The 24,418-nt window shown below is 48.6% G+C and overlaps 11 protein-coding genes across 11 annotated transcripts; 2 read left to right on the top strand and 9 right to left on the bottom strand.

The window, feature by feature from the left end:
• Nucleotides 1-2,166: 2,166 nt before the first annotated feature.
• Nucleotides 2,167-3,825, bottom strand: PFICI_12714 (uncharacterized protein; the record flags this gene model as incomplete). The annotated part of the gene is made up of 1 exon (XM_007841295.1): nucleotides 2,167-3,825. One exon carries the CDS (start codon nucleotides 3,823-3,825, stop codon nucleotides 2,167-2,169), a length of 1,659 nt encoding a protein of 552 aa, XP_007839486.1.
• Nucleotides 3,826-4,614: 789 nt separating this feature from the next.
• On the top strand, nucleotides 4,615-5,724 carry PFICI_12715 (uncharacterized protein; the record flags this gene model as incomplete). Its single annotated transcript, XM_007841296.1, has 1 exon — nucleotides 4,615-5,724. The coding sequence occupies one exon, from the start codon at nucleotides 4,615-4,617 to the stop codon at nucleotides 5,722-5,724; it is 1,110 nt and encodes a 369-aa protein (XP_007839487.1).
• Nucleotides 5,725-6,278: 554 nt separating this feature from the next.
• Nucleotides 6,279-7,539, top strand: PFICI_12716 (uncharacterized protein; the record flags this gene model as incomplete). Its single annotated transcript, XM_007841297.1, has 3 exons — nucleotides 6,279-6,343; nucleotides 6,399-7,130; nucleotides 7,182-7,539. 3 exons carry the CDS (start codon nucleotides 6,279-6,281, stop codon nucleotides 7,537-7,539), a joined length of 1,155 nt encoding a protein of 384 aa, XP_007839488.1.
• Nucleotides 7,540-7,848: 309 nt separating this feature from the next.
• Nucleotides 7,849-8,577, bottom strand: PFICI_12717 (uncharacterized protein; the record flags this gene model as incomplete). The annotated part of the gene is made up of 1 exon (XM_007841298.1): nucleotides 7,849-8,577. The coding sequence occupies one exon, from the start codon at nucleotides 8,575-8,577 to the stop codon at nucleotides 7,849-7,851; it is 729 nt and encodes a 242-aa protein (XP_007839489.1).
• A 1,455-nt stretch (nucleotides 8,578-10,032) lies between these two features.
• On the bottom strand, nucleotides 10,033-11,688 carry PFICI_12718 (uncharacterized protein; the record flags this gene model as incomplete). Its single annotated transcript, XM_007841299.1, has 4 exons — nucleotides 10,033-10,319; nucleotides 10,391-10,858; nucleotides 10,925-11,303; nucleotides 11,377-11,688. 4 exons carry the CDS (start codon nucleotides 11,686-11,688, stop codon nucleotides 10,033-10,035), a joined length of 1,446 nt encoding a protein of 481 aa, XP_007839490.1.
• A 1,215-nt stretch (nucleotides 11,689-12,903) lies between these two features.
• On the bottom strand, nucleotides 12,904-13,779 carry PFICI_12719 (uncharacterized protein; the record flags this gene model as incomplete). The annotated part of the gene is made up of 1 exon (XM_007841300.1): nucleotides 12,904-13,779. The coding sequence occupies one exon, from the start codon at nucleotides 13,777-13,779 to the stop codon at nucleotides 12,904-12,906; it is 876 nt and encodes a 291-aa protein (XP_007839491.1).
• A 434-nt stretch (nucleotides 13,780-14,213) lies between these two features.
• PFICI_12720 (uncharacterized protein) lies at nucleotides 14,214-15,754 on the bottom strand (the record flags this gene model as incomplete). Its single annotated transcript, XM_007841301.1, has 3 exons — nucleotides 14,214-14,843; nucleotides 14,973-15,432; nucleotides 15,492-15,754. The coding sequence occupies 3 exons, from the start codon at nucleotides 15,752-15,754 to the stop codon at nucleotides 14,214-14,216; spliced, it is 1,353 nt and encodes a 450-aa protein (XP_007839492.1).
• A 1,101-nt stretch (nucleotides 15,755-16,855) lies between these two features.
• On the bottom strand, nucleotides 16,856-18,090 carry PFICI_12721 (uncharacterized protein; the record flags this gene model as incomplete). Its single annotated transcript, XM_007841302.1, has 2 exons — nucleotides 16,856-17,307; nucleotides 17,364-18,090. The coding sequence occupies 2 exons, from the start codon at nucleotides 18,088-18,090 to the stop codon at nucleotides 16,856-16,858; spliced, it is 1,179 nt and encodes a 392-aa protein (XP_007839493.1).
• An 856-nt stretch (nucleotides 18,091-18,946) lies between these two features.
• On the bottom strand, nucleotides 18,947-20,416 carry PFICI_12722 (uncharacterized protein; the record flags this gene model as incomplete). The annotated part of the gene is made up of 1 exon (XM_007841303.1): nucleotides 18,947-20,416. The coding sequence occupies one exon, from the start codon at nucleotides 20,414-20,416 to the stop codon at nucleotides 18,947-18,949; it is 1,470 nt and encodes a 489-aa protein (XP_007839494.1).
• A 1,110-nt stretch (nucleotides 20,417-21,526) lies between these two features.
• PFICI_12723 (uncharacterized protein) lies at nucleotides 21,527-22,642 on the bottom strand (the record flags this gene model as incomplete). The annotated part of the gene is made up of 1 exon (XM_007841304.1): nucleotides 21,527-22,642. The coding sequence occupies one exon, from the start codon at nucleotides 22,640-22,642 to the stop codon at nucleotides 21,527-21,529; it is 1,116 nt and encodes a 371-aa protein (XP_007839495.1).
• Nucleotides 22,643-23,234: 592 nt separating this feature from the next.
• PFICI_12724 (uncharacterized protein) lies at nucleotides 23,235-24,314 on the bottom strand (the record flags this gene model as incomplete). The annotated part of the gene is made up of 1 exon (XM_007841305.1): nucleotides 23,235-24,314. One exon carries the CDS (start codon nucleotides 24,312-24,314, stop codon nucleotides 23,235-23,237), a length of 1,080 nt encoding a protein of 359 aa, XP_007839496.1.
• Nucleotides 24,315-24,418: the final 104 nt, after the last annotated feature.

A 24,418-nucleotide genomic window follows, 5' to 3' on the forward strand; every position in this document is an offset into this window, starting at 1 on the left:
ATAATTTTCGGCTAAAACCTATATTATTCGGGTTTTTTCGTTTAAAGCCGAGGTTTTATTACGAAATTATTTAAATTTTTTTTCGATTTAAATTTTAATTTTTTTAAAAATTATAATTAATCGGCGTAAAAAGGCGTCGAAAATATCCGAAAAGCGTTAATCGTCGTCGAATATAACTAAAATAATCCGGGAATACGGCTAAAAGAAAATAATAATATACAGAAATTATATAAAATATCGTTAATATTAATTTTATATTTTTCGGTACTAAAAATAATTAAAAAAAACGTAATAAAAATTTAAAAAATTTAAAGCCGTTAATATAAATTAATTATATTTAGTTTATTATTATATATAGCTTTATTCGACGCTATTTTATCGTAAAAAATATAAAAAAATTATAATCGATATAAAATTAATTTTAAAAGCCGAATATAGCGTTAATATAAATCGGTAATATTTATAAAATAAAAAAGCTATAATCGTTATAAATATAATAGCATTATATAATACGGCTATTAGCGTTAAAATTACGCCTAAAAGCGTATATACGCTTAAATAGCCGTATTTAATCGCAAAAATCCTAAAAAAATCGCATTTAGCGTAAAAACGATTTAAAAATACGATTATTACGATAAATTAGCTATAAAAAATATACGCGGATATAAAATAAAAATTTATAATAATTAATAATTTATTAAAAAAATAATAATTTAAAAAACTTAAAATTACGTAATTAAAAAACGCGGGAAAATATAAAAATAGCCGTAATAAATCCGATTTACGCGTAATTATATAACTAAAATTAGGCCCGATTAAAAATTAAATATTTTAATTAAAGTTAATTATAATAATTACGATAATTTTGGTAATTACGTAAATTTTTCGGCTATATATAGATTTTTAATAATAAAAGCGATTTTATATATTTACGACTTTTTACGATGCTTTTAAGCTTAATTATCTTAATATTATTTATAATTTTAGCGTCGCCGCGGTTTTCCTATAATTTACGGTATTTTTAAAATTCTAAATCTTGCTATTACTTACGGTATTACTATTATTTACGGTATTTTTTAACACTTAGATCTTATTATCGGTCGCGGTTTTGCTATTATTAATATTTTTTTTGCGTAAGCAAAAAAAATCTGGCTAATAGGGTCAGCTAGTCAAAACTAGACGATGTATCTTAGCCCGCCCAAGCAGCACCGCTTTAGCCCGACCTATAAAGTGGCGCTGCATGTTCATCTCCCATTGGATACTCACAGAACCAGACATGTCGAGCCCCGCATGCTTCTGTGTCTGAGACATCAACAGGACCAGGGTCCCGCACAAGAAAAGGCTCTCGCGGGCAAAGAAGCTCGGCTGACGGGCTACGTCTTTGTATCTAACACTATTCCTGACGCTAGAGAGTAAGGCTTTCGTGATGCACAACAGATTTTCCATATCTTCCCTGCGGCAAGAGACACGAAGATAAAAAGGCTGCAAAGACGCATTTGTATGCACTTGCTCAAACTCCATCAAACAACATTCGCAGGAGTCACTCCATACTGCTGCACCACCACAAGACAAGGAATCATTCTACATGTGCAGGCAGTGAGTTATATAGCCTTGCATTTTGGTTTGAACTTGTATTTTCATTGCTAATAATTCTCTTCAAATGTGTTGCCGTTCAGCCACACAAATAAGGCTGACTAACACAACTGCAAGAAAGAAATATTACCGGAATGCAATACGTTCCTACAGATCACAATGCCTATTACGGACGTTCATGCTGGAGCTGCGTTAGATTTACCTGCGCTTGTAAATTCGCTAGTATCACTTTCAATAGCAGAGTCAACAAATCCAATCAAACACACAGTTCATTCTACGTAACGTTGTACGTGGCTGGATTAATGACGACGGGCACATGCGAAGTGCCTGAAATGCGCAGATCTGAGACACCATCACTAAGAAAAGGGATCCATGTGTCTTCGACATGTCATACACAAAGCAATGTACTTCATTTGAAAAATACTTTCCCAACTCCTCTTTTTCATCCGTGTTCCGCCATCTCAACGATATTAAGACGAAATTTTCTATCTTTTGCTGACGCGCTCTCATCCTACGTCTCAAGATACAATGCAAGCCGAATCTCGTGTTGATCTCTCAAGCACTTCGGGTTCACTAGGGGTCGCTAAGAATGTTGTCAGCTGGATGACCAGTCAACCTTTCATACTCGAGGAAATCCCAGGTATCAAATAACCAAGTACTTGGGAGCTCATTTGTCCTTCCCGCAGCCTCACTATCATACTCATTGCCCATGATCATCTTCTCCAGATTTGCCTCTATGCTGTCAACCTCGGCATGTGTCTCATCTGTAAATACATCCGTGGGTGGACACCAATGCCATGCCCACTCAACATGAACAAAGAATTGCCCTTTGCAATGCAGACCTATCAGAGGGCCTAAAAGATGACCATGGACACGAAAGACCGATGACTGATCCCCTCCCGCCAAAAGTAATTGGCGATGAATCCAATCGGAATCCTCTTGAAGTACTGAGCTGGCCATGGTCATATTTGCAACGACCTTCAATTGGCCAACATCGGTGTGTGCTTCCAGCTGCCGGATGGCGGAGCACAAGTCAAGGTAGTAGGGGTCATGAGTTGTTGCACCACATTCAGGGTCAATGGCTGGAAACACGATCTCGAGATGGCGGAGGCTGCGGAGAGTATCCGGCCACATGTGTCTTGTAATGAATTTAGATACATCGAGGCGCTCCGTTCTGTCATTCTCGCTCAGACTCGATCGAAGTCCCTTTGATGGGACAATGACGATGCGGTTACATGAGTAAAGTACTTGCACAGCCTTGCGGTACAGCGCATGGCTGACTGTAAAGATGGACTGTGGCGAGACCCAGCAATAGCAACGAGATGAATATCCACTTCGACGCTGAAGGCAGATGCTTGGCGGCGTGTAATGTTTCGATACCATGCACGACACACCATTACAACGACTATGGAGATATGGGTCGGGGCTATCACCGCCGCATCGGGATGCTGCAGTGGCGATGCGAAACCCTTGTTGTGCGCTCCAGTAGACCTCTTTGTGGGGCGCGACGAGACCCGTGTACTCTAGGATACGTCGTCGGACCTCGACAGGAAGGTCAAATAGAGGGAAGGGACGTTCTCTCAGGCCAGGACTGAGGCCACGAGCACGTGCAGCTGTCTCGCATGCAATGGCGCTAATTGCTTTATCTTGTCTTTGTTGGCCGAGTTGAAGTTCACATACTCTTAGCACGCCTGGATTCTCATTGAGTGGCTGAAGGACGGCCGTGGTTGTATGGCCAACTCCTGTTTCACAGATGAGACTCAGAGCCAAGGTCTGAGGCGTCGCATTGGTTAAAATATGTCTTGCGGTCGCTTGCCAGAGACTGAGGCGTGCTGAGTTCAGTGACATCACCATGCTGAGCGGGCGATGTTCCAGAGCGTCGTACCGTGCACAGCTACCCTCAGATGCTTCGAAATGGAGTTGGACGAATACATGAGTGAGTACCGAACACTGCTGAGGGCTAAGACGACGAAGAAACTCCAGCCCAGACTCTACATGCTCGTGACCGACAACTAAGGTGTTGTGCGCGCAAATGAGGGTCTTGACCTCTTCATAAACGGTCTTGCAGGTTTGTAGGACGTTGTAGGTAAAGCGAAGTGACGCCAAAGGTGGCCGTCTAGTCAAGGCGTTTCCACCTTTTGGCTCTAGTTTTATCGTCTCGCCAGATACGAGACCTGCTGCCATATAGATCTTGTGCCGGGCCTCCTCCGGTAGATCAAGCAGACTGTACATGATGCTGCCAATCGTTCTGACTTGCCTGGATGGCGGATGCTGTCGGTGTGTGCGTTATGATGTGGAGGAACTTGGTTTACGGGACTATTGCTGACAACGTGGTGACTTTGATTTTAAATACAAGGATGCATGCACATGCGTCTGTTGGTCCCCAGTAGACAGACTTTTGGGGGTGGTGACGTCAAGAGGATATATCACCCAGCCTGAGACGTTGCGTTATGGTCGCTCCCTTGATTATCTTTGCTCAGAATGAGCAACACCGTGTGTGGGCTTGACATCTGCCTGGAGCAAACGCCCTCCTCGCGACTTCGCTGGACACGACCAATCTAAGGCCAACAGGGCACTGATACGTGTTACCACTTTAATGCATGTCTTTTTTTTTTTTCTTTTTTTTTTGGAAACCATATTTCCTTTTGTCTATAATTTTGCTCCATACGCTTTAATGGTTACATGTTAAAGAATATGAGTTGAAAGTTGAGCACAATTTCAATCGAAAACAGACAATGATATGTCCCTATTGCACCACTAAGCCACTTCATGTCAAGCCTCCAAAGCCACACCAAATGGGCAGCCCCAGCGCCTCCACGTCAGCATAAGAGCCTGAGGCTGAATCTCTTTATTTAAGGCCGGTCGGTAAGCTTATTCTCCTCTTATCGGGCTTATTTATATTAACTGCCCAACCCCATTTAGGAGCTTCTTGCTTCATTTTTATGGTCAGGTCTGTGACCTTTGCAATTTGCTTTTACTACATTAAAGTGTCATTCAACTTGACTGACCGCCCGTTGAATCATGCTGGCAAACAAGCAATATCCCCTTGCCGTTGTCGTGGCTCACTGGACATCACTCTGCGTCGGCAGATATATCGGCGTCCGGGGGCCGGCAAAGTTTCAACATTTCCTGCCAGTTTTGAGCGAGTCTACACTCTCGGATATTAATAATAATGTGTGTGCCGCCACTCGAGCCGATTACATGAGTGCCTACAACGATCCGGCGGTAGATCCAGACCGCCTATGTCTTGCCCAGCAGGATTGCATTCTAGTCAACATGAGCGAATCGGAAAAGTCCTACATGTCCAGCTCCAGCCTAGTTCTCGGATTAAGCCCCATACTTCTCTCTTCTATCGGCCCCACCATCAGCGAGATTGGACTCCTCTCGCTCAGACGTCCTATCTTGTCCTTATTGCTTACATTCGGAACTGTAGGCGTCTACCCCTCGCGCATCCTCTCATACGTGGACGACTCTGCACTCGACATTATTGGTGAACCCACCACACTGGCTGTGTTTCTAAACGAGACACGCGTACATGATACCGTACGCAAGAGAGCAGCTGCTATCTCCGTGGCGCAGTATGTCGTGGTAGCTTTGGCCGTGTTCAATGTCTTTTATACGTCGTGGCAGCTCGGCGTGGCCACTGTGCTCAACTTTGTCTGCCAGAGCTCCTTCATGCCCCTAGTCTGGACCACACTGCCAGCCTTCATTCACCTGCCCGCAGCCCTAGCTTTGCGTGCCAACAAGAAGAAACCAGCCACGGTATCGACGTCCGAATCCACAAGAGCTATGAATTGTTCAAAGTCCCTGATTCGGCCATCTCTCACCTCCGAAGTAACCCTGCATGCGATGCGAGAGGAGCCAATCGACTTGGCCGCCCTCAGACCAACGCCTATGTTGATCTTCTGGCGCTGGGTGGCGACTGTACTGTCCTTTGTTCATGTACTTGTTGGCATTGTCATCTTCTCCTCATTGCTGTTCACCATGACTACGGATGCGGCCATCATCTTGCTACGATACGCTGCATCAGCCTTGGCTTGTAGGCTGATAATAATCTTTGAGCTCGGCGGTATCCGATGGTCCCGAGCACAGGCGCAGAAAAATGAACGAATGAATGCTACAGCTCGCTAGGCGGTAGGCTCAAGTTTTATAAGTTTGTTTTATAACAATAAATGCACTGCCGCTGGATGGAGTCTTGCCGAGAGTCGATCGTGTAGCCCCCGAAAATGCCACACCATGAGAAAAAAACATCTTGAATCATCTTTTCGATGTCATGTACCTCGAAATCCATAATGTCCCACCAACGGGAAGATCGGCATGATATCTATAGAATATGACTGTGTAGGTAACTTCTTATTTGTTGGATTAATGGAGTTTCTCTCGTTGTTGGTGAAGACTACATTGAATAATGAAATGATTGGGAGCGTTTTTGGAGTGAGACGAGCTGAAAATGACTAAGGAACGCTAGTGTAAGGTTAAAGTCGGGATTTCAATAGTACTCATCATTGTGGGGGCGGGGTTTGGGGCAGAACTTATTTGACAGGTGGCCCTTGTGACCAAGCAATGACAGCGATGAACATATATTACGAAGCTCTGAGCGTCTATGATCGTCTCCGAAATCTTTTACCCACCAGCAGATCATTAAACTTGAATCCTTTCCACTATACATAATCGTAGTCCTCATAATGTGGGGCATGAAGCCTACCGAGACTGCCACACATGGCCGCATCGTCAAGGTGGGAATCATAGGGTAGTCGGTGAATGATCAACAATTCGGCATTGAATTGCATGCTAAATCATCCTAGATGCGGTCTGGTTACGCAAGTGGTCCACGTGCCCTGTATGAACTCTTTATCCCACCTCTTCCAGGTCACATACCTCTACGATGTCTCCGAGGATGCCATGAGACACAGTCTGGAAAAGCTCGCTGGCAACGCGAAACCCAAGATTACCAGGAGCGTTGAAAAGCTTTGCAACGCGCCGGACGTAGATTTGGTCCTGATAGCAAGCCATCACGCTTTCCACGCATCCCAAGCATTACTTGCGCTCCAGGCCAACAAGCATGTCTTCATTGAGAAGCCCATCGCCTTGACTTTGCAGGACACGGACCGTATCATTGCCGGGGACAAGGCTGCGGGCGGCGGTAAAGTCATGATTGGATACATGAGGAGATATGCCGCCGCTTTTGTCGATGCGGTAAAAGAGGTCGGGAGCATTGAACAAATACGCTATGCGCGCGTTCGAGACATCATCGGTCCCAATTCAGTCTTTGTGGGACAGTCTGGCACATTTCCAAGAACATTCAATGATTATCAAGAGAAAGATTCTGAAGCGTTGCGTAAAAAAATCACCGAAGACATAGAACAAGCTCTTCGAACCGAGTTGGAAGTCACTGTTACGAAGGAGACGGATATGATGTGGCACACGCTTTCTATGCTTGGCTCACACGACTTGAGCGCCATGCGGGAGATTTTGGGCATGCCGAAAGGTGTCATTGGATTCTCTCCCTGTGCCACTACTGGCTCGCCGTTCTGGAGGTAGGCTATTATGTCCAAATCCAAATAACCCAGGCTAACTAGGTATGAAAGTGCGATATTCCAGTATCCCAACTTTGCCGTAGCATATGAGTCTGGAGTCGACCAGGTGGCACGATTCGACGCATCAATCGAGGTCTTTGGTGACACCAAGACAGTCAAAGTGTGTATAGATACACCGTTCGTCCGAGGCCTGCCAACAACAATGGTCATCAAGGAGACTTTAACAGACGGATCGTATCGGGAGTCGACCATTCGACGGACATATGAAGACCCGTTCTTGCTCGAGCTACAAGAGATGCACAGATGGGTTACAGAAGGAAAGATACCGAAGACAACCCCAACTGATGCCCGAAAAGATCTCGAGATTTTGGGAATGCTCATGAAGGCTATTGCGCCACAAAAGGCATGAGGCTATGGCTGAGTTGCATTGGTGCGTCTGTTGGCAGTATATCCGGCCATTCAATCTAGTCTTGTTGAGCTCCCTAGACTGGCTTGTGAAAGAGCATGTAGTTGCGTCACATCAGGTTATAAAGACTAAGCCCCTTCTATGCAGGGATCGAAGCTACCGGCAAATCTAAAAGGTAGGCCAGACAAATACTAAGTTATAGAAAACACGGCGAAAATGTCTCAAAGAGAACCCGGTGTCATCCATCAATTCCAAGCAGATCCCATTATCGAAGATAGGCTTACTGATAATACTTTACTTAAATCTCGTGTGTTAATCGGATGCTCTCTTGGGAGTTTGTCGAATGATCCACCATTCAGCGAAAATCAGGTTTGGAATCCAGCTCGTGAAACCCGTGAGCGTCAATGCCGGCTCTGTTTCCATACCAAGAGAAATAAACAGTGGTAGCTGCCAGCGCAACATGACAGCGGCATAGGTGAGAGAAAAGTTTCGGGCCATCCAATTCCGGTGTTGAGCGACTTGACCAGACCATATTGTGCTCATTCCCATGGCTGCGGTCGCCAACCAAATCAACCCTAGAAACGCGAATGCGTACTGACCCAGAGGACGACATAGAGAAGTGAAGGACACGTAGAATGCATTGATCCCACCCATCAAAATTCCCAGTGCATATAAACGACCTATCCACCGATGGACTTTGGGATATTTCCGTCGGATGCTAGCAAGGAATTGAAAGGGGCCCAGCAGCATGGCAGTCAGCCCACCCACAATGTGGCTAATCCCGAAGAGTGAGGAGCGAATGCGGTCAATGATTGCAGAGTCGCCCACTCGGTACACGTCGATGAGGAAATTGGCAGCATAAGCGGCGATTAGGAACGCAGGCACGCTCAACAGCCACCATTGGTCGGGCCTAGAAGTCTTTTGTGGTCGACTAAGTTGGGTAACACTGTTGTTGGTATGACTTTTCCCGGATAAAGGAGTGGCAGTCCGCCGTTGGACCAAGTTGTGGGCGGTGGTGGGTAATGAAATGGCAGAAGACATGATTGAAAAGTTGAAGACAGCAGTGATCGTTGATCTGCAGGTAAATGAAAGTTTGGATAGTCTGCTTGGGTTTCGAATTTAAAGTATGTTAACTGAGTGGAGTCGCGGGGACTTGGTAACGGCCGATCTCTTCACCGGGGCGGAGATATCGGCCGGCCGCTTACGTATACTAGTCGCTGCAATCTTGGCAAACCTAATAACATGACGGCACTTGGAAAATCTGAAAACGGCGACCTGAAAACGGATGAACTTTATTCATAAATGTGTTTTGCTGCAGTAACCCGATAATAATCAGGAGTTGACGCTGCACTGCCCCGCTTCATAACTGTCCATGGCAATTCCTTGTCCATTACCACTTGAAATACGATGTCTGCGCATTGAGATGATCTGACAAGAGTCCTTCAAGATGCTCTTACACAAGTTTGAAGCTGCATTGGGCTCTGATTATTTGGTCTAATTGCATGAGATTGAGAGCAATCCGAGCGCAGATTCGTGCGAAAATGTGTAATGGGTATGGTACAATAGTTGTTGTGTTACTTGAGTTATTCACATCCAACAGTGGTTGGATGGTCAAAGATATATACAAGTGTGGAGGAGCGCTCCACTTATCCCTACACTCTGATAGTAGGGGGTACCCATAGCAAGCACGGAGGCCAAGGAATTCTTATTTCCTGATTCGGTTCCCTTGAAGGGAGGTATGTGGAGGGTGGCAGCACCCACTTCACAACTAGCGACCGAAGATTCTGGTCTGCCTGTTATGGAGGACGATTTGGAATAACAAACTGTTCTGGTTCTCCGACATCCTTATCGCAGTGGCTTCGGCGACCCCCAAGGTGTCAAGTCCAATCTGCTATTTCCCGGAGGTTCTGGATTACATGCACGCTAGGTCGTTCCGGATGATCGAATGGCCGAAATTCAGACTATATTGTTCTTGGCAACTCATGGCGTGTTAAACCCCTGCATACCCCATGCATCCAAAAGGATGAGAGACATAAACATGTGTTGCACTTGTCAGGATACCAGGTATATGTAGGTACATAAACGTGCAGCCAACAACAGGACATACATTCCGGTGGGGGTGGCGGCCGGGTCGTCCCGGGGCTGCAAGCGACACTGGCCACTCAATTTTATCGGGTTGGTCGGCGGTAAGGCTACATAGAGGTAACATGCAGCCACCAACACGGAATGCATTCCGGTGGGCACGGGCACGGCCTATTTTGATTGCACGGTGACTGCCAAGGTCTCAGCCCTGGGGAGCTAGCAACGTTATTCGCATTCACAATACATCTGCTACTAGCTAGATATCCTGAAGATCAAGAGCCTGTCTCGTTATATTATCATAGAATTGGCCACCCTTTCCCTCTGCGAGGTAACAATTCCAGAGGGGCTACTAGAATTTAACTCTGGTCTTTCGTTAGATGCGATCCCGTACCCAGATGATCTCACATGCTCCGCCTAAAAGGCTCTTCGATATACAGCCTTGGTGTTGCAATAGGATTTCAAGCCATCTACACCCCATTCCACGCCAAGCCCACTCTGCTTGTGCCCTGCAAAGGGGGTGCTTGCTACAATCTCTGCATGAGTGTTGATCCACACGCTCCCAGCCTCAAGCTGATTGGCAACGCGTACAGCCTGCTCATCATCGCGCGTCCATACGGAAGCGCCTAGGCCAGAATCAGTGCCATTGACCCTCTGTACGACGTCGCTTTCATCCGACCATTTCAGCAGCGGTAGCACAGGGCCTTTGGGATGAATCAGTCAAAAGGTTTCGGGGCAGTCAGCAATTCAATTCGGCAGGAAGGGGAGGACTTACCGAACTGTTCCTCCTGCACAATCGCCGAGCTCTCTGGTGGGTTATCGATAATAGTCGGAGGGAGGTAGTAGCCCTTCTGGCCTGGGACTGACTCGGCACCTCCTGCCGCGACGGCAAATTTGGCATCGTTAATATCCGCGATTATCTTTTGGACACGCTTGAAATGGAGCTCATTCGCAACTGGTCCGATAAAGGCGGTCTCGCCAACCCCAAACGGCAAAGCTTGCACATGCTTGACCAAGGCGTCCAGAAATTGGTCGTAAATGGACTCATGGACGTAAACTCGCTTGATCGACATGCAAATTTGGCCCGAGTTGCAGAACGCAAATAATGCGATTTTGGTCGCGGCAACGACTGGATCGACATCGGCGCATACAATTGCAGCATCATTGCCGCCTAATTCAAGTGTAACGCGCTTAAGCGTGTCGCTACATGACTTCATGACCGCCTTTCCAGTGGGAACAGATCCTATCGCGTTGTTTCCACGGATTAGAAAATATTCTTAATCAAGCAACAACGATAAGGAAATCTTACCTGTAAAGCTAACCATGTTCACAAGCGGGTGTGTTGTCAGGAGAGGGCCGAGATCATCACCTCCGCTTAGTGCCTGGAGGACTCCTGGTGGGAAGAATTGCATGCCTAGTTCGGCCAGCTTGAGGCCAGAGTATGGGGTGAAAGGCGACGGCTTGAGTATAAAGGCATTTCCAGTCAGCAATGCCGGGCCGAGCTTTGCGCCGGCCAGGTGCACCGGATAGTTCCAAGGGACAATACCGACTGCGACACCGAGCGGCACATAGCTCTTCACGATCTTGCGGTCTGGTGCATCCTCAATAGTCTCCTCAGGAAGTGACAGTTCGCAAAACCCCTTGAGAAAGCCTATATCTGTTGCTAGCTCGTGCCTTGCCCACAGGATCTAAGAAGACAAGGTAGGCAAAAAGGTCAGATATGATGCGTAATTCTTCAAATCTAAACATCAGATTCCTTACCGGCTTGCCGTGCTCCCATACCAACATCTGAGCAAAGTCCTCGAGTTGTGCCTCAAGGGCAGCCGCAAAGTTGGCAAGAGCGTTCTTTCGCTCATCCCAGGGCACCGCAGCCCATTCTTTGGCTGCCTCATGGGCGATCTTTACGGCCTTGTCAACCTCATCTGATGTGCTGAGGGGGGCTTCGGGGTTAGCTTCCAAAGTCGAGGGGTTGATGGTGTGTCTTGTTTTGACGGTTGGCTCGAGCTTTCCATCTATGACATTGTAGAAGGTTTTGAAGTCCATTTTGGCATTGCCTGAGGTCTCGGAAGCCATTATTTGAGCCGTGTTGTTGACTGGGGTGTGGGAAGCGATAAAGCCTGGTAGATAGTGATGCACCGCCAATGAGACGATCTGATCTGATCTGGAAGTATATGTTATTCAGCAAGTAGCGAGTGCAATAACGGACGATGCTGGTGCGAGAAGTGGGATACCCCAAATATGATACCAACTATTTGTAACCATCCGAGATCTTGGTGAGAGGAGACCAGGGTACGAAGGGAGTTGGCTTAGTAATTCTTCTGGATATGCTGTGCAGCACCAAATTCCTGTCTCGGTAACCGTTATGTAGTGCCTGCATTCTTTCTAACATAGCCCTAACATATCCTCTACTCGTATAGTACGGACTGCCTCATGCATGAAACGTTATGCGGGTGGAGGGCTGCAATTGTCGTTCATCTACAGGTGGCGTACATGATGGCGCATGCAGCCGACAATGTCGGCACCCAACATAATTGCCTGCGCCATCGTATGCGCTGTTTTTGCAACGATATTCGTTGGGTTCTGCCTGTGGTCACGAAGAATTCATCATGGCCGCCCAAAGCTAGAAATCAGCGACTGGCTTAGTATCACTCCCTGGGTTCGTGGTCCCTGCCAAATTGATCCTGAACGAGTCGATGCTAACAATAGATAGTTTCTATCCATGCCCTACAGTGTCGTCGTGGGTCTGGGTACGCGGTATGGCGGAGGTCGACATATCATTATCATCACTAATGCGCGGGTGCCTCAAATTGTCAGCATTTCTTCAAATTCATCACCCCACTATCTACCTTTTCGGGGCCAAATCTCCCCATCGTGGGGATTAATTTGCTGACCGCCGCCATAACGGGCCCGCCATAACGCGATAGCTCAGTATCGTCGACGAGGATCTGTACGCCGTCATCCTGGCGCTACAGAAGTTCAGCATATTGAGTCTATACAGAACAATCTTCGGAAGCAACCCCTGGTTCTACCGGCTTACGTGTGTGACAGGGGTGGTGGCTGCACTGGCTCTGCAGGTGATTGTATGCCGATTTCGTAAACCTAGGATCTTACAATCACTGGCACGTGCATCAATTATAGGGCTGAGTTTCTTGCGGCGTACGTCATCAACATCGTCACACACCAATTCCTCTTGTTCTGCGGCTCAACGCGTCAAAGTCGGGGAGGCGCGGGCTTCTGGTGGTGTTTATTGCCGGCGGAGGGTAAAGTATATGATAACTGTTATATGGTCTACGCGAGGAACGTTCTAAACCACTCGGATGCTTGCGCAGCAGCCAAGTCTGCTGACTCATTTTCTACCTCTTTACTGCGGTCTGCACGTACAGCAAATCCATGGCCGCAATTGCTGTACATCTTGATTTCCAAGCGAGAGGGTTGCTCATCCACTGGGTAGAACTTTCGCAATCCTGCCTCGAGCTCAGCGGCACTCTCTTTGGGCAGTATTATATCCTCATCACCAACGGCGATGGAGACGGGCACAGAAAAACGAGACAGGAACTGAATCATGGCCGCCGGTTTCAGCCCAGATGGATGAGCCACAAATTGCGCATGGACTAGAGGCTCTTGATGTTGATTTGCATCGTTCTCCGTAGCCACGCTCTCTGCACTCAGTTGCATGGTGTGCATTGCGCCCCAACAAAACCCGGCGACGCCCAATTTCTTGCCCGACTCTAGACCAGCTCGCACCGCACGCGTGTAGGCAAGTATATGAGGATATACATTCCTAGTCCGCCGCGCGAACGGAATGAAGATGCTCAACATGCGCACCACAGTTGAGATTCGCACGAGCTGGCCCCAGACATTCCACCATGCAACGGGTTTCCGCACTGAATTCATGAGGTCCAAAGAGTACAAGGGAACCCCGCCTCCGGGGATAATATCGGGGACGAGAACGCAAAAGCCCGTCGATGCGGCATAGACATCTGCCAACAATTGGCTGTTTGCGAGATTGAAGCCAAAGGCATCCGTGATCAAAACGATGGTTGTTCCCCCCTGGTGCGGCGACGCGCCACGAGCGACATAGGTGCGAACACCGTGGACTGTCGTTAATGTCCCAGTAGGTTGTGCTCGCCATGCCGAGCCGGCAAAGCAATCAGGGCAAGACATATCTTGCGCAGGTCTTGATCAAAGTCAATAGGAGATTTATCATCAATGATGAGAAAGGAGAATATCAAAGCAAGACACGCGAATGGTCACGAGAGTTTGGCGGGACTTTCGAGAAGAGGGGCTGAGCTATATACCTTGGCCAAGAACAACCAATCAAAGCACAGACCGAGGCGATTCAGTGCGAAAGCGAAATGCATACGCCAAGGACCAGCGGTGGGTACGAAGTAGCATGTAAATCCAGGTACCAGAGTTCTATGATGAGCTAATTTTGGAATCCTTGGCGACTGGTCTTGGGGATTGAAAAGCTGATTGTTGTGTTACAAAGACTTGTTATTGCACTCGTGAAAAGGCATGATAGGTACGGGTAGTAGTTGTTGTATTAGTTGAGTTGTTCATATCCAATTGAGGTTGGATGATTATTCATATGAATCGTTTCAGAACCCATTCAAGTTTTGACCCCTCGCCATTATCTCCATTCCCAGCCTGAGCAAAGCCAAGTTCCGCTTCGGATTGAGGCTCCTTGCCCTCCCCTCTGACGATTTCGCCGCGTTTGACGTTTTATTCCAGTGCGCGAGGGCCTGCTCGATGATCGTGTTGTTGCCGACGACATCGCCGAGGACGCTGACGATGGATGCGTTGCCGCCGCCAGAGACGCCGTTGATGAAGGCGCTGGCAAACTCGATGACGGAGATGTAGAGGTGCAGGCGCTTGGCATTGAGGATGCGCTCGACGTAGGGAATGTGCAGGCCATCGATGACGGTCTGATTCCCGACGGCGTCGATCTGGATCTGCCCATTGTTGAGCGACTCGGCCTCGGCGTCGAGGAACCGGCCGAGGTTCTGCACGATCTCGGATAGGAAGAGCTCTCCGTAGAAGGGCAGAGAATTGTTCCCGGGCTCCATGACCAGGTCATAGATAGTGATTAGCCCGATGTTGAGGTCGCCAGCGACGAGGTTGAATGACACATCGCCCAGGTGTAGTGCCAGGACGCCCCAATTGGGGATGTTCAGCATTCCGTGCATATTCGTGCCGTTGTCTAGGGCCGGAAAATTCAAGTACATGTCCTAAGTCACAAGTTACTAATAAATCAAGAAGGTAATCTCTGCATAGGAGGTTCTCCAATCATGCCATCTGCGAACTACATGTGTAGATATGATTACAGCTATGCGTAGATGTCAGGTGTCAATACTTACTGTGATGCTGAGTCCTGCTAGGTAATTAAGCGATGAGAACTCGACTGTCTTGTCTATATGCGCTCCATAATGTAGTGAACTTAGGTGGATTGTGGTGTCGCCGCGAACGGAAAGGTCAACACGTGGATCGTCGAATACGTGATTGAACCAATACTCTAGCTCTGTCTCGTTTGTGACAGTAGCAGTTTGATTGCTGATGAATATGCTGGTGTCTCGACCGATATGTGTAGATGGTATAGTTATGTTGAGAAATGGTGTGAAGTCGCTGCCTTCTTGCGTTTCGCTGTTGTAGAGGAAGAGTGTTGTTTCGTCGATAACCGCTGGTATTGGGGTATCTAACGATGTCTCGAGTGATACCATCAATGTTGCAGGTGTCATTGCCACAAAAGTGCCCGAGTATACCGGCAGAGTCTGATCACTGACAATACGTCGAACTATTGCTGGCAGAATAACAAGGAAACTGTGCGAGAGAGCATATCAGCATCAAGCGTGACAAACTTCGTGCTGGCAATTACTTACAGCAGTGGCAACAAGATGATGAGCAGGATGATGGCCGCAGCCAAATACCACCATTTGAATCGTCCGCAATGGCGTCTCAACTTTTGTTTCTTCGTAAGAACTACGGGCGCTTTCTCGTACACATGGTCAATCGAGGAGGCATTGTCTGAGGGTCTCGCAGCCGCTGTTGTTCCAGCACCGCCAACTGAGGTATTCACGGCATTGTTGTAAGATGGGGCGTTGGGCACGACGTGCGGAGTATTGCCCTGAAGACCTGATGCCATATTTCATGAGAAACATAGACTCGAACAACAAGCAATGGCGGTACCAGAGAAGGTGCGTACCGCTTGAGAGAATGATGGTGCTGTTGCAGGCTCAACTAATAGCGTGACGGCGCCTGCGCCTCGGTGCCACGCTTGGTATATACCAGCCAGCGCACAAACAGGCGATTACAGGTCTTGTTGATCTGCCGTCTTGATCAAGTCACACGATGGCAAGCCAAAGTAGGTTTAGGTTCGGTACTAACTTGGTCATGGATTTTGGGTCCAGGATTCTCAAAGATCAGCATACCCGTCCTACCCCACGATACTATAGTGAGTTTTCCCCGCACGGGAACGGGTGATCACTCCACCACTACATCGCCTAGAATGCCCGCCTAGGTTAGAATGCTTCCCTAGTAGGGTAGCCTTTAGCCCCAACACACCCGCTAAAAACTTGCTGTCCAGTGCATGCACACTTCGCAAGCTCTGTTATTGGATGAAATCTTGATTGCATGTGTATACTATTCTTTTTGCAGCACCCTGAAGGGCATCTTTCAATGGTGGCGCCAAGGGCAAAACCGAGGAACTTTCAGCCCAAGTCTGGCGCATTAGTATGATTTCCTTGTTGAAACTGACGCTGACTGGATGGAGGGCGCATGACCATCGCCCCCGTTGCAGGTGCTTCTCTACGCGCCGACAGCGTACCGAGCCAATCGGCCGGTAAGCATTTCCAACCTTGACATGTGCTACCGTTCACCTTCAGTGTGTAACCTCCTCGCAATATCCATATCGTGACATCAGATATTCCTATAACCTCAATCATTGTGTCGCAGTTACGGCGCCCACTTCATCTTTCTGGCGTGGAGGATGAGCAAAAGGGTAATAGCTAGTGTTGAATGTTAGCCTGCGCCCTACAAGAAGATGTGGATATCTCGTTCAGACAAGGTCTCATTGCTCAACAACATCTACATGACTGTTTGTGAAAAAAGTCAAATATACCGTACAATCGATTAGAAATTCATGCATAATCATGAGAAGGCATAAGTGTAAGAATATATACCAAATACGGCAAAAAGTCCATCATTTTTCTCATCCAAGACCAATCTAAAATTCATGCATGACTGCCTACTTCGTATACTTGGCTGCCATAAAGTCCACATTGCCCTCCTTATCCACAATCCCCACGCGCTGGTGGTAAGTCCTCGCCCTGATATAGGGGTCCAGCTTCCAGTAGTTTTGACGAATCTGATCTGCCACATCCTTACGGTTTGACTGCTTCTCGCTCATGCTGGGGTCATCTGTGCTAATAGAAGCCCACTGCGCTGTCTCTTTCTCAAACGCCTGGATGAGCTCGTCGCGTTCCTTCTGGATCTCGTCTCTCTTCTCGATATCCTTCAGTCTCTCATCTTCACTTGCTTCAGGTTCCACGTATTCGTAATCCCAAGCGTCTCCGCCGCCGTAGTCAGTCTGGAGATTCTCCTCGGGGATGAATTTGAGCAGATCCCCGGTCCTGCGGGTGAAATTGATTTTCGATGCAACTACGGGATCAAGGAGACCTTTGATGATATTCCATAGACCTGTGCCAAGTCTTCAGCTCAATAACCAAATGTAAGCATATTTCAGTCATACATACCCCAAAACACGAATGGTGCATTGTGTACAAGCACCACACCCAGCGTCTCTGGGTATCTAGCCTCGAATACGGAGAGCAGAAATTTGACGACATGAAAATCCATATTCTTGAGCCCGAACCCAGTCAAGTCAAAAAGCAAACAGCACTTATCGTACGGCGGCTTAATAAGAAGCCTGATGCTTTCAATGTTATGCAACACGTAGTCTTCCATAGCTTGAGCGGATTGAGCATTGGGATCGTGCAGCCGGACGCGGATGACGTAGACGGGGCGGTGCTCGTAATCAGTACCGCGGACGTAGCTCTTGCCGGAGCGATACTGGCTGACGAAGCCGGCCTCGTCGGGCGTGGGGTCGGCGCGCAACGCCGCGCTCTCGCCCGTCAGAATCACCGTCTCGTCGAGCCGGCGCTCGTCCCGCCACGCCACGGCCGACAGCAGCATCGCCAGCGCCCTTTCCACGTCCCACTTGCGCGCCCGCAGGAACCGCAGCACCAGTGCGTCTGGGTCTTCGGACAGGATAAAGTTCCACAGGCTCCGTCGGAAGGCCGTCGGCTCAATGGTCTTGGTGTCTTGTGCAAATGCATTGCTGAGCCTGAACGATGGCGCCGATGATGCCGCGTCGCTAACGTCGCACAAGCGGAGCAAATGGGCCCATGTCTCCTGGAGCTTTTGTTTTTCGGTCTTGTCCAGACTGCTGAGGCTGTCGAAGCTGTTAGGTGTACTGGTCATCTTGGGCGTGAACCTTAACAGGTTTATGGCTTGGTTCCAAGTACGAGTGTATTATCCGAGTATCATAGAAATTCGACTGGCAGTAGTGCAAATGATTGGTATAGCCCGAGAATTTAATACCAACCCGAGATCCTGGGATGTATTATTCCAATTCCCGTAAAGAGTTTATCCTATTGGCACGCCGAGCTACCATGTGACTCTGTTCGATAGATAGGTATACTTGGCGAGAAGTCGTGTATAACATGGAGCATCGGGCCAGAAACGGATGGTACGTACCATTCACGCAGAAGTACCGATACGACACCGTCATGACCATTATCACTAGTATGTCTGCTCGATGGTGATCGAAATGAAGCTAATTCCCCGCATCCAAGCCATGCACAGGGGCCTGGGGTAGGGCATGTGCTCAGATGCATTAGCGTGTCACTCCGGGAGAGGTGAGATTTTATATCTGCATATCGCTGTGGACGTGTATTTGTCATTCGTCATCAGGTTTAATAAAGTGCAGCCTTTGTAGGAGAGTTGGTTGGCGAATACGGCCTTTAGGCTTTAGCAGCTCGTGAAACTCCATGATGCGGCTAGACGGGATGTGACATCTTCGGTGAAGGCCTCTGGAGACGTCATGCTGCGTGCAATCATCACCAATCGTTTGTGGTGAGTGGCCATCGAACTATTCCCGAGAGAAATATTGTTAAATTATGAGTTGATATTGATAATATTGGTTAGTGCCGCAGTTGGATTAGTTTTATGAAGCCATTGAAGATGAAGCACAGAGAAATAGAATTTATATCTACCTATAATTACATCTGTATTGAGATGAGAATTATTTCTGGAATATATAGCAAAACTGATATAATTATTCAAATACCAAATCCGTGCTCAAATCACCCCATTTAGCCCCAGCCAGATTCATGAAGTAATTTGACTTTGGACTCCACTGTCCCGTGCCACCCTTGGGGAACACCTTGCCGGCCGTCTTGACATAGGTCGAGGACAGGTTCATCATGGGTTTCTCCTGCATGTTCGCAGCGTCGGGGACCTTGGGGGTGGCGACCTTTGCGCCGCGGCGGTCCATCTGGCGGATCAGACGCAAGAAGAGCTGGGCGCTGACGTCGGCACCAAGGGTCCAGGAGGCGGTCTCGTAGCCGGTCATGAAGAGCATATTGGGCACGTCTTGAAGCATGGCGGCCTTCCAGGCGAACTTGTCGGCAACCTCAAAGGTCTCGCCGTCGAGAGAGAACCGAATGCCACCGCCAAAGCGCAGCCGCAGGCCCGTCGCCGTCACGATCACATCAGGGTGGAGCGACGCGCCGCTGTCCAGCTCGATGCTCCGCTCCGTCACTGCCGTGATCCGCGCCGTCACCACATCCGCCTTGCCCGACCGCAGCGCCGCGAAAAAGTCCCCGTTCATGCACGCGCAGAACCTCTGCTCCCACGGGTTGTACCGCGGCTTGAAGTGCGGGTCCCATTTGATATCCGGCGGTAGCTGCTGGACGGTCACGTGTTTGATGAACCTTTTGGCCAGGCCGGGACAGGATTGACAGAACCAGGTCGTTAGGTAGCTGCGGAAAAGCCAAATGATCCGGTTGAGCCACTGAGCCATGGCCGATGGTAGGACGGCAAAGATTAATTTTGTTAGAAAGTTGCTAGATGGTAATGAGAAGACATAGGCAGGACTTCTCTGCAGCATCGTAGCCCTTTTGGCCTTGTCCGTTATGGATGGGAGAATAGTGACAGCTGTAGCGCCGCTGCCGATAATAACGACGTCCTGGCCCGTATAGTCATAGTCCTCAGGCCAGAACTGGGGATGGATGACTTTGCCTTGAAACTTCTCAATGCCGGGGATGGCCGTCTGCAAGGGCGTCTCGTAGTCGTAATAACCTGTACCTAGCATCAAGAAGCGGGAATGTATGCTGACTGGGCGTTCACTGCCTGGCGAGCTGACGTTCAAACTCCATTTCTGGTGTTTTGAAGACCAGTCTGCTGCCTCGACTTTGTGACGATACCGTATGCGCCTATCAATACCAAAGGTCTTGGCAGATTTGAGAAGATACTCCTTTATCTGATGTCCTGTCGCCAGTGTATCTGTGTGTTCCCAAGGACTCCAGGGAAAGCCAAATGTGAATATGTCTGAGTCAGAGCGGATGCCAGGGTACTTGAAAAGATCCCAGGTACCTCCAATCGAGTCTCGAGCCTCAAGTATTGCATACTTCAGGCCAGGCGGTCCTTCAGATTGTATGCGGTAGGCTGCATTGATGCCAGAGATACCAGCACCTATGATGACCACATCGAAGTCCGTATCAGACGAAGGCGACTGCAACGCCATTGTGGTGCGTGAAGAGATATGTGAATGATCTGTGCTGGAATTTGTTCAATAGATTTGTGGTAGAGGAATTCATGGACCGAAAAGAAATCGATGACATTGGCTACAGGTTTTCTCATACCAAACCATCTGATACATACCAAAGCATATAAGCATATGAGGTTTTCGATGATCGAAGATTGTGCCGAGCACTACCCTATGCAGACCCGAAAACCGAGTTTTCCAAGCACCGACAACGCATCATCGAGACCCCGAGGTTCACAGCCTCGGCAGTGCTAGAGAAAAAATGAGATGTCGTCAATCACAATGCGCGAACCAACGATAGTGGTGTTTGCATCGCGTTGTGGCAACGATTTTTGTTCCAAGCCGACATAGACTAGACTGATGCTGTAGCGTACTCTGTACAGTTGGGTTGGTGTCTCCCCCGCATGTGTCAAAATCAATTCCCTGGTACAAAGGAGCCCACTGCAAGGTACCTGATAGTGCCAAAGGCGAATCTCCAACACTATTAAGGCCCTGCCCGCAAGCAGGGTAAGAACAGGGAAAAGCGCTTGTCGTTCATGTCGAATGAGTGCAGGACGCTAGTGAATGTTCCCACACCCACCTGAGAGCGGGTGTGGGGGCGATCGCCGTGCTGCATAAGAAAAAAAGACTGTTTTTTTCCTTCTTCAGAGTATCATGTACATCCGTGGACAATCGATACATTGGCTACCTAAAGCTTCATGTAAGGAGTCTGGGGATCTACATATTCAAGCTAAAAATCCATTAAGCATGTTTCAAGTCCTGGGATTAGTCGGAAGTCGGTCATCGCACTCGCATCGTGGTCATATGACTGTACCTAGTATAACATGTGAAGACTCTCCGCCCGGGCAGCGACGACTCCATGCGCCACCAACGGAGACGGGTGTCAGAACGTCAGGACAGAAAATGACATCAGAATCAATGGACACAAAACCGAGGACAAAGATGGTCGTAGTTCACATAGGCAATAATTTACTGCAGTTGAGAACACCCGTTGTATCAGGTCCTCCTAGTACCAATAATTGTGTAGAGCAAATTGAAATTACACCTTGATTGATTAATGTAGACACAAATCTATGCTTCTGATATTGGTCAATTCGTGACATCCTCCTTGAACCGTGCTACCGGAGTCTGCGGCAGCGTGAGCTTCGACAAAAAGTTGTTTGCGTGTTTCACAGCTTCTTGAGCTTGCCGAGCGAACCCAATACGTGATCCCAGCAATAGGATATCGTGAGGACATCCCTTGGATACATGATAAGAAAGAGACCAGCCGTGGGTCCGGAAACACCTAGAGAACTCGCTTATATCATGCAAAAGAACTTCTCGCTCTCCGGCGTGCACAAACACAGGAATCGAAGGATCCAGAGTGAACGGATGCTTCAGTGGAGAAAGGTATGGGCCAGTAGTATCAATCAAACCAGACCCTGACACCGCAATGGCACCCCAACGGCCAAATTCGGCGTTTATATAGTCTGATAGATGGTTGGGCGATAAGAGAATATCCTGGGTCAAGGCCGAGTCAACAGCCACCCACGGCGACCACAAAGTAAGAGCCCGAGGGGAGGGGATATTGAGCTCCTTCCCGTAGTCACTGATGTATCTCATCAGACCAAGGACCATATTGCCTCCGGCAGAGTCGCCCGACAGGATAATCTGATCAGCCGGAATGGATAGATCTCTGATAAGATGGAGATAGGAAGTAAGGGCATCCTGGATCGGTGCCGGAAACTCTCCGCCTTTGCTGCTCGACAACCTGTACTGTGGCGTGAAGACAAAGTCACATTTGAGGTTCCGTAAAAGGCACTGGGCCAGCAGGCCAGTGTCGTGATCGCGGCCATCGCCAATCACAAAGCCTCCGCCATGAAAGTGCAGCACAAAAGTGGTGCCGGCGCCTAATTTTTCAGTGTTTGGTCTGGCTGGTGTCCATGTTCCGCCGATGGTGGCCGGGCGTATGAAGGGATCATCCAGCGGCGCCCTGTACAGTTTTGATGGGGATGGATGGATGATCTCAAATCTGTCCCGCTCGCGACCAGGCTCCAGCCTCAAGCGGTCACCCCAGCGAGTCCGTGACCAGTATAAGAGCACCAGCCTGACTGTGCGCATGCGGACTGCCTGATTAAGAGACCACTCCTTGTCCGGTCTTAGTGAAGGTACCAGACAAAGGGTGATGTCGAAGAGGTAGAGCAGAAGCAGCCACGGAGTGGCCATAGCCAAAGAAACATATGACTTGATATAAGCCATTTGCACGATTGCCCAATGTGATTATTGGAAGGATGTGAAGACAGCAAAATAGTGGTCGATATCTCTGTGCGTGGGAGCCATTGTGGGATCTAGGTAGGGATACAATATTTATATAAAGCCGGAGAATATAGGGCTGGGCACCAGTAGCGGGGCAATGGGTGAACCGATTGGTTGATTGCATGGAATGGCATCAACTGCCGAGTACGATATACCTGCCTAGGTAGACAGCGATTCTCAGCCGGCATGTGCCTACGGAATGCTGCTCACTTAAAAGCAGATCAAATCTTAAATTCAATAACAATAATCTCTACAGATGGGTCATTACGGGTAGTAATGCGTGGCAGCGGATTGATCTTTGGTTTTTGACGAATGGTGTTTAAGATTGTTACTATAGTCATTTACTAAGAGAATGTTACGATCACATTATAGCGACTCTTTGCCAAAGCGAGGATTGCGTGAGAAAACAAATGTAGACTAATCATTTTGCTTTACTTACAGTTTACTGATTGTTGGCTAAACGACAAAAAGTCCTTTCACATATCAAAAGTTTACCACGTCCCTATAGTGACTGCCTTCCTAGTATGTCACGAAGCAGCTCCTGTAACCAACTCGGCCAGCCTCTAATACCGGCGATGGGTGAAGCAGATTTGGGGATAATCAGCTGACCGCCTCTCCTGCTCTTGATTTGCGCCACTACAGGATCTGCAATCTGTTTGGGCATCATCATGCGTACTCCCGAGCTCTCCAGATGCCCGGCAAAGTCATCCACCAGAGGAGTGCGGACAAAGTTTGGATGAACGACCGTAGTCAGGACGTTGGGTGATTTGTAGTAGTGTTTGAGCTCACAGGCGAGCGATTCGTGAAACGCCAGAGCGCCCGCCTTGGACGCCGAGTAGTCGGCGCCAGTGGGTAGGGCCACAAAAGACGCGATGCTGGCGACAGTAACGACGTGGCCCTTGTTCATCTGGATCATGTTGGGCAGGAACTGCTGCGTCGTCAGCCATAGCGACAGGCAGTTGACGTCAAACACCTTGCGCAACAGCGACTCGGGCATCTTGAGGATGGGCATCGGGCGAGCGATGCCGGCATTGTTGACTAGGATCGTCGGGTGGCCGAGTTCGCGGCGGATGGCCTCACCTGCCGCGGCCACAGACTGAGACGAGGTCACGTCGCACTGGTAGAACTTGATGCGCGCATCCGACTCCATGGACTTGGGCAGAGATTGAATGTCGAGAACGGCAACGCGCACTCCCAGAGATGTGAGGTTTTCGACAATGTCCTTGCCAATACCGCTGGCGCCTCCTGTGACTACGGCGATTTCTTGAGGCCAGTCCCAACCTCGGCTTTTTGTAAGCCTCCACGAGTTCGTAGCCATAGTGCTGAGCCATTGGTTTACTTGACGAATGATGCTGAGTGCAAAAAGAGCACGGATGGCTGTGATGGCAGATCGCTCTATCAACTGCAATGATGCATCGTTGGCAATAGGGAGGCACGAGATGATTGCAGAGATGGCCTTATGGGTGACCTGAGGAGCGAACGTTGCTGTAAATAGCAGGGGTCCAGATATAAGTGGTGATAAAAGGACGTGACGAGCAGATGTCGCGATGTCAAGGACTGGAGAGTACAGAATTGAGGCCATAGCTGGGTAGTATGATATGTATTGCGTTTTTAGTAGATGATTCAGCAGAAAGCACAGGGCTTGAGTGAAGCCTTTTCGTAAGGTCAATGCCGGCACATCTATTA

The sequence above is a fragment of the Pestalotiopsis fici genome, assembly GCF_000516985.1.
Source record: "Pestalotiopsis fici W106-1 unplaced genomic scaffold PFICI_Scf_10, whole genome shotgun sequence".
In the NCBI taxonomy this organism is placed as follows: Eukaryota; Fungi; Ascomycota; class Sordariomycetes; order Amphisphaeriales; family Sporocadaceae; genus Pestalotiopsis; species Pestalotiopsis fici.